We start from the raw sequence: 13,302 nt of genomic DNA on the forward strand, positions 1-13,302 counted from the left end.
TATTTTACTTCACGTGGATGGTAGAAGTTTGATCTATTTTCAGATTTAACATATACAGATGTTAATACCACAGAAGATGCATTTAATCTCATTAAAATGACACATTTACATTCCTCCTTTTTTTCTAGTAACACTTACCCTTCATAATCTGAGAAGCTATTAATACAAGTTTTATTTCTTGTATCCCAGATCTTAACAGATTTATCCTCACTGCAAGATGCTATTATTCTTCCGTCAGGTGAAAATCTGGAACATGCAAGTGAATACATTATTAAACATCTGATACTACCTAGACGAGCATTAGAGACATAAGTCGCAAAATACCAGAGCCAAGAAAGCCCATTTGAAATAAAGATGTGTAACATTTAAAGGACATTTGAATGTCTCCTATTTCTCAGGGAGTAATAAAACTGAAAACCTTCTCCCCTTACTCCTCCCCCCTTCATTTCACAATCAACTACAATTAAAAACAGAGCCATAAACAAGAGAAAGAGAGGAGTAGGGGAGGAAGGTAGCAGCAGCCTAAGGATGTCACTTTAGATGCCGAGGATATTACTATAGAAAACTATAGGCAAAAGACAAAGAGGACACAGTAGAACCTTGTGTTCCATTTTAACCTACATATATGTTCTCCTCTGAGTTCCCCCTAGACTTACAAATTGTTAGCAAAGCATTCACAATTACTCCTAGACTAGTAGACTAGGTTTTTAAATAGTAAAACTGATTTGTGTAGAATTTCCTCAAGCATTATTTTTTCACATCTTGAGCAACTGCACAAGGACATTAGAAAACTGTTCAAGAACTTCCACATGCGATTTCCTAGAGCTTTTCTTTTTCTTTTCAACAATTGGATACTTTGAAACTTTGTAGAGCTCTGCACTTCACCAGGGTTAAGTTTTTTTCTCAAGAGGTTTAAATCAGGCATCTCTTAGCTGCAAATTGCCCATCAATATGGCAAAAAGGAAAAGGAAAACCAGCAAAACAAGAATAGTTGAGAAAGCCCTTACCACGCATAATAAATCTAAAAACAAGTGAATGCTGTGAAATAAGTTAATACAGCATGAAAACAAACACGACTGGGGAAAGATGGGATACAGAAGACCGTGTTGGTCCTTTAAAGTAAAAGAATTAATATACAGCAACAGATTTAATATGTATACATTAACACAGAGCAAGCTTTCAAACTTCAACTAGGAGATATATACAAAACTTGTGTAAATAAGATTGCTTGATTAAAATTTAATTATTACTGATAGATAATCATTTGTCTTTCACAGATTTTTCTTCCCTTAGTTCTACCTTGGGACATAAAAACACCTTGTTAGGAGTTCTACTTTACCAAGAGAATAAAAATAACACTTACTTGGCACAGAGAACCCAATGAGTGTGTTGGAATAGGGTAAACAAAAGGTGCTGACTGCAAACACTCCATACTTTTATTGATTTATCATTGGATGCTGAAACTAGAGAGCAGCCATCATGGGAGAAGCTCACACTACGAACAGATGCTGTATGACCTTTCAATACTGATGATTCTCCATGACTAAGGGGGTAGGGGGGAAAAGAAACAAAACCCCAAACACCAAGTCATGAATTACAATTATATTAAAGAGTTTAAAACCCCATAAAACTCAATGTTAACATATTTAGAATCTCACCCAAATGAAAAAGCAGCATATAGAGGCTAAATCTTAGTATCACCATTATTTTTTTACTTATTCCAATATTAATTATTAGAATAACATTCTTTAAATTGCATTTAATATGACACAATTTTAGAGAACTGTGCAAATAACTAGAAGCATTAACCTTTAGTACCATTAGCATTAATATTTAAAAGAGAATTTTTTATATAGTAATCTACAAAATGCTTAAAAGTTAAAATAACATCTGTTTTTCTAAGATCATTTCGAATTGCTTATAATCACTACTATTTAAGAACAGTGTAATAAGGCAAGTAGATTAAAAACAGTTTTTTTCCAAAAAGCCATTTTGCTTCCTTCATCACTTCTCTCCCCAAAATGAAGTGCAGCCATGCAATCCTTACTAAAATATAATCTTTAATCCAGACAAATACTACCAAGCATAGTCCTACACACATGAAATTGTGACCTTTGAATTGCTACATTTTTCTTTTGAAACTACAGCATATTCAGTAAAGAACAAAGTAATACAGTAAAGAACTGTGCTATTTGTGCTCCCTGATCTCTGTTTCTGTCAAAGCCCAGGCATGTGGGAAGGAAAAAGAAACTTCTCTTGAGCAGACTCCAGTATTCACATTGCCCTTCAATGAAACACATACCATAACATTGCCCGCTTATACTCACATGCAAGGAACCCATAGTCTGACAGTACGATCTTGAGAAGATGAAGCCAGTAGCTGCCCATCTGGTGAGAACTCTACACTGGTCACTGCTTCCACATGGCCTACAAATCTGTAAGCTCTGCATCGTGTCTTCAGCTTCCACACCATAAGAAACCTATCCAAAGAGCAGGTAGCTGGCAAGAAGTAAAAGATATTAGGAGTCTCTTCACTGTTCTTATAAAAATCAGAGCTAATGGTTATGGATTAGGATGCAACAGTGAATTTACTGAGTCTTAGGGGGAAGGAGGAGTTGTTGGGTTTTAATGGATACTTGACTGAGCAGAAGCCTGGCAGCAAACAATGCCAAAATCAGGCTTTTCAAAGGTTATCACAAGACTGGGAGGAGTAAATGATAATACCTAACAGGCAGGTCTCTCACATACTAAGCAAACCACCTTGCAAGTACTTGGAAGATACAGAACAAAAAATCCAAAGCCAAACACCATGCACATCATTAAGTACGAATCCAGATTGGTGTTACCAAATACTAAGACGAATAGACAAACTCTTCAGTAATGTCATTTTGATCTCTGAGATGAAATTTGTTTCAAGGATCAAGTGTTTAATTCTGAAAAAACAAGCCAACTTGAACTCAAGACATGATTTCTAACACTTCAGATATCTACACTAAAGATATCCATATATGATAATTCTATAATCCTATTTAAGTACTGATTTTATAATACTAATATTTGCCTAGTTCAAAACACAACATAAAGTTGTCAGTCTTATAATAGAAAGAACTTTTTTTTCTTTGCAGTCACTTTACAGGTGGATCATACTATCTACATTTGAAAAGGCAAGCATAACTTCTACCAGAGTTTGATCATTTTCAGGAAACTATATGCAGCAAAGGGAATAAGCAGCTGAATTAAACTGGCATGTGTGATATTCTTACATCCCTATTATCTTTATCTCTGCTGCTAGTATGCAGGACATAAATAAACAAGGTATTCACACACCCATCCCTCATCTATAAATTCCTACCCCTAGTAGAGAAAAGGAGGGAGAGGAAGAACAGAGACCTCCTAGAAGTTGAAGAGGACATGAAGAGAATGGCTCTTCCCTTCCTAGCCTCTTTCAAGCACCAACACAGCACAAAGGAATTGAGTTTCTTATCATGAGTGTCAAGGCAATCCTCAAACAAAATGCTAAAATATAAAATACTAGATATTAAATTATCTTTATGAATTTGATACAGAAATATTATTTTTACTGCCCAAAAACTAGCCTCTGCTAAAAGACATGAGACCAGACTATCTCTGTGCCCATATCAATAGGCCTATATTTGACAAATAAATACAGGATATTTTCCCCCTGCTTCAATTTTTCAGAACTCTATTTTACAGCAGGTTCTTTCTAATGGAAAGAATTTCTTTTGCACTTTGATTCAGAAAAATGGAATCTAGAGTGGCATAAATCTGAAAGGAAAAAGTGAAATGTAAGCTAAAATAGAATTCAAAGGCATCAAGTTGGAAATGTGAAACAGACAAGACTGATGGTTTCTAAAACAAATAATTAAGGAACTACCAAATACCTATGGTACCTTATGAACTGCACGAAGGCTGTGCAATACCAGCTGTTTCTGCTTTCAGTTCTAAAAACTGAAGAAAATATTCTTTGAAAGATGACAGTACAATACATTCAAAGCCTGGTTTCTTGTAGCTTGCTTGCTCACAGATGGGTTATCCCAAGGTTAATGAGACACAAGCAGTGACCTAAAGTTCTTTCTGGGGTACATCCACCATCATCTTCCTTGTTTTCCCTCTGGACTATGCTGCCTATGCTTGCACAGCATCCTCTCTCCATCCTTATGTATATGTCTCTTTTGAAACCACCTGCCCATTACCATGACACACAAAGACTATTACTATCTCTAATAAGCAGTTCCAGCCCAGCCAACACCACCCCAGAGGTGATGGAGGGAAGAAGGTTCAGGATTTGCACGGAAAAGGGTGAGTAACTGACAGACCCGTTACAGAAATATTTTCCTAAGGCACACGGGCTGATGTCACTCTGTATTTGAACACCATGGGAGAGACAAAGAAACTCTAAGCCAAAACTCTACATCTATATTGAACTTTGGCCCCTATCCTGCCAGAGAAATCAGTCCCTTTAATATTAATGAGGCTCAGCCAAGCCAAACTATTCCCTGTTCAAGCGGGCTGAAAAAGATTTTGGTGCATACAGCTAACACCCAAACATTTCACTTAATGGTAAACATTTTACCTTAACTAATCACAAGCAGAAAATACAAGAGTACATAGTATGTTGCCAGCAATACTAATTTTAAAACCAGTTTTATCCATGAAAATCTACTTTGATCAAGTAAACGTCACTATTTCTCTTTATTCCATTCTAAGGGCTTTTGCCTACTTTATAAGAATGCTGCTTCTCCAATTTACTGAAGCACAGTACTTTAAGGCTGCACAGATGATGCGTTCTGACAGCATTTACTGAGTGTATCAGCACCCTTTATTTTGGTGACTTTCAGTCACCAAATCACCACTAAATAGTCCAGAACAGATCTCCAAGGCTAATTTAAAGTACTGGATCTGAAACAAAAGAAATACAGAAGGTCCATAAGAATTTTTTAGGATGTGCCATTGCACAAACTGGTCTATTGCTCCTCAGAGAACACGACACAACCAGAACCATGTTTAGAGACATGTCCTTGCTATGAAAATATTTGATCAATCGCAAAATACAACTAAAAAGTAGAAAGCTGAAAATTCACACTGAGATGAATCCAATATGCAACTTAGTCCAGTTTCTAGCCCGAGTGCCTTTTTTTTTTTTTAAACATCAGTGCTTCTGTACACATGCAAGTATAGCTGATAAGTCACTGGGTAATTTGATTTTCTGCTGATGAGTCATAACAGAATTGAACACCTAAGAATAAAGACTCGGCCTTAGGCAAAGGCCAAGTTTACACACCACTTTGGTGCAGATCTCTAAACAGATATCTGAGCTTCAGGTATGCCACGAAAAAAATTGTGTGGTATTTGCAATGAAACAAAGTTCAATTTATAAATTGTGACTGTATACTATGGTATACATTTTCATATATACCCACATATATATGAAGACACAAGTTACTGTAATACAGAATTACCATTTCACTCACACAATAAATACCACAGTGGTGACAAAGAAAATTGTGCAAAAATCAGAAGAGACAAACTCAGCAGGTTTTAACACCTAGATGTACCTCTCTCAAAGTAAGCATCTCTAATATAATTAATTGCTCAATGCAAGAGTTACAGGGCAGATGGAATACAGGGCTGTGCACATGATGGGTGTGTGAACATTCAAATATCACCACTTCCAACAAACCCCCACACTTTACAGAAACTTTGCAACTCTCAGTGTCATAAGGTGTAACATCACAATACAAACATGTTTGTGAATTGCAAGATTTCCTACTTGGCAAAAAACAATTATTAATTGAACTTCAGTCAAGAAAGCCAATCTGGAATTCTAAGCACAGTGGATAAAACACAAGGAACTTCTAATAACTCACATAAGTTTAAGTTCATGACAGTTTTTATCACACACTGTATACATCACACAAGAGAAAGAGAACTGAAGAGTCAGCACACTAGTAAACATTTAATTGTCATTCTGGATTTTATTTTTTAATAGAAACCCCAAAGCCCTCCACATTTATTCAGTGTTAAGTTTACATTCAGTTTTTTAAAGTCACTTAGAATCAGTAGTTTAAAATATGTACAAACGTTTCCCAAATTTTCAAAGTCTAAAAGAATAGAAAACCATTCCGAGTTTCAGATTTTCCAGAAATCTATACATACTGAAATATAACTGGAGTATTTCTGTAGAGTTGCCGCAACTCAATTCAAAACTAGTTGAACTTGAAATGGCAAGGTAGGTTTTCTTTCTCTTCTTTTTTTTTCTCTCCTTCTCTAGTCCCTCCTCCTTTTATTCCCATATTTTTTACTCCCATCAGGAAGATTTTTTTTTCAGGGCTTCCACTTTCTTTTTTCCAATTAGTTTATAAATAACTCCAAAAATAGAATGGGAGGTCATGGGGAGGAAGGAGGGTTTAGATATATACAGAGAGAAAAACTTTCAAACTAAGAGGCAGATTCACTTAAAATTATTGCTTAAATAGATAAGGAACACTTTGAATGTCAGTTTTAACATGAAGGTAGTTGTTTACAGGAAATGCAGTTTTTGCCAAGTGCTAAAAATTAACTGTATAAAAGTTGCATAGTCTACATTCACACCATTTAATTGCTTTCATCTGAGGAAACATGCATTGCATATACAACTCATGACCTGCCATACAGGAGAACCTAGGCCTTTTTCCTGTCATTTCTATTGAATATAACAATCTACAGCAAGCTTTTCAGAAAAGCACATACTTTATTTAATTAACTGCTCCAGTACATAATGACTGGCTGCCTTTTAAAAATTGATAAATGATTCATAACTCGCAGGTTCACAAAAGAATTCCTTACTGCAGAGTGGAATGGAATTTTTCAGGAACGTTTCCCTTATGTAGCAAAAAGTTCCTTTAAAAAAAAAAACCAAAAACAAAAACAGAAAAAAAAGTTTAGTGAAAAAAAAGAAAAAATATTAAACTGCAAGTAACTGCCTAAAAATAAGTTAAGGACTTAAAAGAACCCATGCCACACAGTGGCAAGCATTTTTAGCATGATTCAATTCTACATCCCAAGCTCCACATTTTCTTCTTCCGTTCCGCCTGCTTCCACCCAAACCTCTCAATGCTTTCAAACCACTAAGATTTAAAAATACGTCTTAATTTACTCTTGCTTTATTCTTGGCAAAACTTCAACTACATCAGGTCTCACCCCTTTTTAACCTTTCTAACTACTAACACCTGCAGCAAATGCACACCTACTTTCTCACTAGCTTGAGTTCCTACCTACCAGCCCCATGTCAAGAATTACTACACTGTGGCTACTGAAGAATATTTATCACTTCAGTGAAAGCAATCAAAAAAGTTGGAATGCCCAAAATATTAAGAAAAGTATTCAACTTAAATCATATAAATCACATAAATCTAAAAAACAGATACTAACACTAGATTTTTCTTCAAACACACAATATATCTATCACATCTACCATCTATAATCACGCTCAAAACAGATTAATGACACAATTCAAGAATCAATATTCTTCAGAACTCAGCATAACAGGATAGACAAAACATTCTGAATAAGCCATTCTGTGGCTTAAACAGCTTTCCCACAAATCTTGTTTTCCTCCAAGCTGTCTTTTGCCTTTTCAACTCCCCTCATGTCAGCAATGCCAGCTTCTTAACCTCATCCAAGGTCTCCTGTGCTACTGTTGTAACTAGAAAGAGGCAGTTTACGCTGCATTATTTCAAAACTCTGTCTAGGACTGATCCATGCCAGCTGTTGCCATAACACAAAACAGCCTGAGTTTTCCTCTGTTACCTTCCTCTCCTCCACTGACAGATCAAATGAAAAAAAAAAAGGGATACATGGTCTAGAACACAAGTTTTGTGTTCCTAGGATGTGAGGCTGAACATGAAAAAGCTTACACAGAGGCAATGTAAATATTAAATATACAGCTAAGAAAACATAAGTACCTAATGCAATTCTGTGCTTTCTTTCCTTCTCCACTACCTTTAAACAGAATTCTTAGTTGTTGCCATCCCTATTTTTTCCCATTTGTGGTACCATTAGCATGTCCTTGGTTCCTCTGCCACCACACTCTTCTCTAAATGCATGAGGGCTCCTGACTAACACCCATGAGGTAAGATTTTTACAACAGGTACAACATCGCAAAGCAGTGCCAAAGCCCATCTACTAAATAAACTTCCTGTTCTTCTATGTAATAAGCTAGTTGTTACCCTTAACAGCATGTACATTCCTAGAAAAATGCAGAATATTACAAGGCTTAGATTCAATTTTCCACATCAATGTCCATTCAATCACATGCCTTACTTATAGTGTTAGACACATATGTTATAACGTATCTGCAACACAGGTCAGCTAATACCACTGCAAGAACCCTAACTTTTACCTCTGTAAGTAAAGATTCGTTACTTTCATGTAATGTGATCTTGCAGGATTATTGCATAATTGTTTTTTTTATTAAGCCAAAAAAACCCCATCTTAGTCCACTCAAAAGCCTTTGTTTTACCACAGGCAAGACAGGCCAAAGTAAGAAAATAATGAATCAAAATTTTACAAAAATAAAAGGCGTTAGATCTGTATTCCATGTTTTCGAAACCAAACTCCAGGATTTACTTTTGCTTTCTATACAATTGATCACAAGAGAGAGTTTCTACACCACTACAGACACATCTGAAAACATTCCAAAGTATTCAATCAAATGTTGCTATCTGTTCGTGCACGTAAAAACTTTGGAGATTACTCCAAAAACCTTGGAGAGTCCATTCAATTCATACTACCAGCAGTGATTATTTCTCAAATTTCCACATCTGGTTTTTATCTGCAGCATTACAAGTTCTCATCTGCACATCTGCACGCCCCCCAGTTGTACGATAAGCAGTAAGGCACTTTCCTGAATGAGGATGATAAATAGTCCCATCTTCTTTGAAATGCCAGATAATAATTTCTGGCACAGGAGAACCATCTTTTGGGCAGCTCCTCATACCAATGAAGTCTTCATGTTCAGGAACTTCAGCACATAGCTCAGTTACAGAGTTAAATCTAATCTCCTGATTTGATGTATATTCAAAAAACTGGTTGCCTCCCTGACCATGACAGCCAAAGAGAGAAAGGTGAGACCCAGTAGGATTATGTTCTTGTAAGACATAGTCAAGGCACTCTGAAGATATTCCTGTGCTGCGGATAGCACCATGCCAGCCAGGACGATCTTCTGGTACATGCAACTCAGCAAACACATTTTTTAAATACCAGTTAAAACTCTTGCATTTCAAACGCTCCATAATTTTCTTTTCTTGCTGATGGATTTCTGTTGTAAAAGTGATCTTTGAACTCATCCATCCACACCTCAGCAGCACGTGCCGTGTTCTGAAGGAAATTTGGTCTAGCATAGGGTGCACGCTTTGGAAACACATGACCCACATGGGAGCATGGATGAATTTCCAACATGCCTCCACACTGCCAAACCCTAAATGATAATTCTAAGTTCTCCCCTCCCCAAACATCCATTCCTGTATCATAGGTACCCAGGTACTCAAAATATTTCTTGCTGACAGCAAACAAGCCACCAGCCATAGTTGGGGATCTGATTGGGTCGGTTTCATATTTGCGCCTGAGACGTTCATGTTTAGGCACCGAGTGCCACTGGAATGTCAGACGCCAGTCAAAGCCCCCAATCATGGGCTCTGCTGTTTGCATGTAGTATTCAAATGTTTTCCAGTCAATGGTGTCGATGACAGGACAAACAATAACAGTCTCATTCTCAGCAATCCTCTCGAGCAATGGTTCTAGCCAGCCAGAGACACATTCACAGTGACAATCTAGGAATGTGAGGACATCACCAGTAGCAAAGGTAGCACCAATTAAACGTGCACGAACCAATCCTTCTCGTTTGTTGGTTCTTATCAAGCGAACTCTTTTCAGACTGCTTATGTATTTTTCAAGTTCAGCCTTCAAATACGTTTTATCGCTCAGGTCATCCACCAGTATAATTTCTTTCAGAAGCACTGAAGGTGATGTTTCAAGAACACTATGTATCGTCCGCAGCAATGTTGACCAGGCTTCATTGTAAAAAGCAATTACAACAGATGTAGTGGGCAGTCTTCTGTAGTCATAAGATTTAGTCTTACAACCACTCAGTCGATTATCTTCAATGTGCCGGTGGAGAGAGATTTTATCACTCAAATAAATATTAATTGCATACTTCTCAATCAGCTCTTCTTCCTGTTTCTTTTCCTCAGGACTCAGCTGCGGGCGAGAGGGTTTACCCCATTCTCCTGGGGCATGAGGATCAGGCGGGGGTTTGTCATAAACTGGACGAGCCAAATCTACAGCTTCTTCTGCTCTGTCGGAAAAGCGCCTCTCCCATTTCCCTTTGGTGATGCTCTCTCCGGCGAGGGAGGCACCGAAGGAAGAAACCGACAGCTCGACCACAAAGTAAGCGATCATCAAGAAGCCGAGGAACATGCAGCTTTTACGGACCCACGTCCATCTTCTCGCCAGACGGATCCTCATCGTAGGTGGTTAAAAGCAGCTAGTAACAGAGAGGGGCTCCGTGAAGTCCTGTCGGCTCCCTCCGCGCCCCCGGGGCGGAGGGGACCGCAGGCACTCCCAGCTGTGGGCTCGGGCCGCCGGCAGTTTGCAGCAGTCCGGCCGCGGCGGGCCCAGCAGATTCCACAGGGACAGCGGGGGGAGCGGGGCAGCAGCGGAGGCACGGAGCAGCCCCCTGCCCCTCCGGCCTCGGCGCTCCCCTTACTTCCTCCTCCTCCTCCTCCTCCTCTCTCTCCGCGGGACAAACCCCTCCTCCCGCCCTGTGGTTTGCTCAAAAAGTTGTCGCTTAAGGAAGGGGCAGAGACTCTTCGGCCCGCCTGGCCGGCGCGGGAGCCCGCCCCGCCTCCGCGGCCGGACCTGCGCCCGGAACAGCCGGGCTGCTCCGCCAGCTGCCGGGGAGGGAGAGAGGGAGGGAGGGAGGAAGGAGCGGGCTGCCCCGCCCGGAAAGCAAACGGCGCCCGGCCCCGCACTCACCCAGCCCTGCTGCGTCCGCGTTGAAGGCGACGCCTGTCACCGCCGCCGTGTGGCCTCGGAAAGGCCGGATCAGGACGGGGTCCTCCTGGGGAGAGGGTGCGCACCGTCAGGCTGCGGGCGGGGGCGGCCCCCGAAGGGACCGCTAACGCCCCGCGCGCGGCGGGAGCCCGGCGGTCCCGGCGCCTTGAGCGCTCCCACCGGCGGGGGCGGCGGTCGCGGCCGTGCAGCCCTCGGCGCCGGGCGACACCCGCCGGCCGCGGCTCGGCTGCCCTCGCCGGTGATCGGAGCCTGGGGCCGAGCCCTTACCAGCAGGGAGGCCATGGGCGGAGCGGGGCCCTGCGGCCCGTCAGAGCGCCCGCGCTCCGGGCGCGGCCGGGCCCCCGGTTCATCCGCCGCGCCACCAGCGCGGCTCCCGACCCGCCCCTGCGCGGCCGCCCCGCGCTGCGCTGCGCGGGCGGGGCGGGGCCGCAGCGCGGTGCCGGTGCGCGGGTCCCTCGTAAAGCCGCAGCGCCCCCGCGCGCCCGGCCGGGCCGCGGGGCCCGGGCGACGGGCGGGGAGGGGAGCGGCTCCGCTGGTCAGGCCGGGCGAATTAGAGAGTCCAAGTTTGTCCGGTGGTCTGGACAGAGCGGCTTGTGGTTGCGGGAGGCTGAGCTTCCGCCCAAGGGCGCGGTTCGGCGGGTGTTGGAGCCGGCGGGGCGCCGCGGCCATAGGGTGGGGCACTCTACCTGGGGGGTTACCCAACCAAACCAAACAAAACCAATCAACCAAACAACAAAAAAAAAAGTCTGCCTAAACCACGGTTTTTCCTCCCAGCCTGTGAGGGAATCCCCAGTGCTGGTGGTTCCCCAGCCAGGTGGTGGCCGTCGGTGTTGAGCCCGGGGCGCGAGGCGCTGTCCCGGCCCGGTGCCGGGCGGAACCGCTTCCACCTGCCGCTCCCTGGGGACTGTCAGGGCGGCTGCCAGCAAACCTGAAGAAGCAAAATCAAGAGTAGCGAAAGGTCTAGTTGGTGTTAGTAGTGCTGTGAATTTTTATGCAGCCTCGTGGTAAACTAGATAAGGGAACTAACCTCACTGAAAAAGTACTGCTCCAATAGCTATGCTAGTAAAAAGAGGGATGACGTAAATTAGCAAAACGGAGGACTGTGGTAGCAAAGCTGTCATTGGATACACAAGTGTTCCTGAAGAAGTAACTCATTCTGCAATTACCCTGTTTTCTTTTTAAATCCAGTCTGCATTTCATAGTTTCTTCTGACATTAAACTCTTACATCTACAGAATCAGGTCAGTAATTAGGCCAACGTATAAGAATTGTCACTTACAGGACAGTTCCAAATCAATTGTGTTTAACCATGAAATGGACATTTAAAATAATAATTTTAAAAGTGGTGAAAAGAGCAGGATTATCACTACCAGTATATAAGGAGGTTTCCATGAAAATCTACTAGCCACTCCTTACATTGACGTTATACAGGCTGATAATTTGCCATTATAGCTTCTCAACATGAAAGTTTTTTAAAAACATAAGTGTGGGACAGGACACATTGACTTTAACTTGGAACAAGCAAAAGCTACAGTTTTATGCCATTACTTGTTCTTGGTTTGGCTTGTTGGTAGAGGTTTGCTTGGGTTTTTTTGGTTTTTTTTTTCCTACACAGCTCATCCTCCCGTCCTTTTGTTTTAGTTATCACAAAGTAAGATATAGCATTTTAAAAGTTGGTAATGATAAGACTTAAATGTTTCACTTTCTACCCCATTGCAGGAACAGTAAGTTAACTAGACAGATTCACTTGGCCTCTTCACCACTATTGAAGTCTTCCAGCCTTTCTCAACATTTTTTCCAACTACCCTCTTTCTCCCAGGTTTTATCAGCTGTGAATGACGTATCTTGTCAGGGAGACAGCCAAGCTACATTTACATCTTATCACCCAGGGAAACAGGTTTAATACCAAACTTCATGTGCTCTTAAGTTATTCCGTGTCTTCTTGTCTCTTTGTCATCTCCTGAATGAGAGAAACTACTTTCTGTGCTGCTTTAGTTGTGTGTTGTGGTATTTCAGTATTTCTGGTACCTTATGTTTTCAGGTTCAGATCTGTTCTGGAAGCTGCTTAAAACCCAGTCGACATGTTATTTTATTTAGACATTGAACTAAATGACAATTCACAGCCACACTGAATGCTTTTCCTTTTGCCTTCTTCACATTTGCTATGCTTGCAGCAGCTCAGTATATTTTACTAATTTTGAGGTACTAGTAATAAACTGGAGTTTCTACC

General features: G+C 41.3%; 2 protein-coding genes across 3 annotated transcripts in view; both read right to left on the reverse strand.

Moving 5' to 3' along the window:
- The window catches only part of POC1B (POC1 centriolar protein B), a 50,280-nt gene extending 38,837 nt beyond the window's left edge, over positions 1-11,443 (reverse strand). Inside the window, exons 1-5 of one of the 2 annotated variants that reach the window (XM_017804438.1) lie at positions 11,341-11,441; positions 11,035-11,119; positions 2,328-2,499; positions 1,364-1,543; positions 139-246 (exon numbers count right to left, since the gene is read on the reverse strand). In XM_017804438.1, the coding sequence (XP_017659927.1) occupies positions 139-246; positions 1,364-1,543; positions 2,328-2,499; positions 11,035-11,119; positions 11,341-11,355 (560 nt within the window). In that variant the 5' untranslated portion in view covers positions 11,356-11,441. Of the gene's footprint in view, positions 1-138; positions 247-1,363; positions 1,544-2,327; positions 2,500-11,034; positions 11,120-11,340 lie in introns of both variants that reach the window. The other variant, XM_017804439.1, reaches the window with a different exon arrangement.
- On the reverse strand, positions 7,627-10,797 carry LOC108492277 (polypeptide N-acetylgalactosaminyltransferase 4-like). Its single transcript, XM_017804437.1, is given in 2 exon segments — positions 7,627-9,288; positions 9,290-10,797. Coding segments are annotated over 2 exon segments (1,722 nt in total). The 5' UTR covers positions 10,525-10,797; the 3' UTR covers positions 7,627-8,801.
- Positions 11,444-13,302: the final 1,859 nt, after the last annotated feature.

The sequence above is a fragment of the Lepidothrix coronata genome, unplaced genomic scaffold (assembly GCF_001604755.1).
Source record: "Lepidothrix coronata isolate B3197 unplaced genomic scaffold, Lepidothrix_coronata-1.0 Scaffold9, whole genome shotgun sequence".
In the NCBI taxonomy this organism is placed as follows: Eukaryota; Metazoa; Chordata; class Aves; order Passeriformes; family Pipridae; genus Lepidothrix; species Lepidothrix coronata.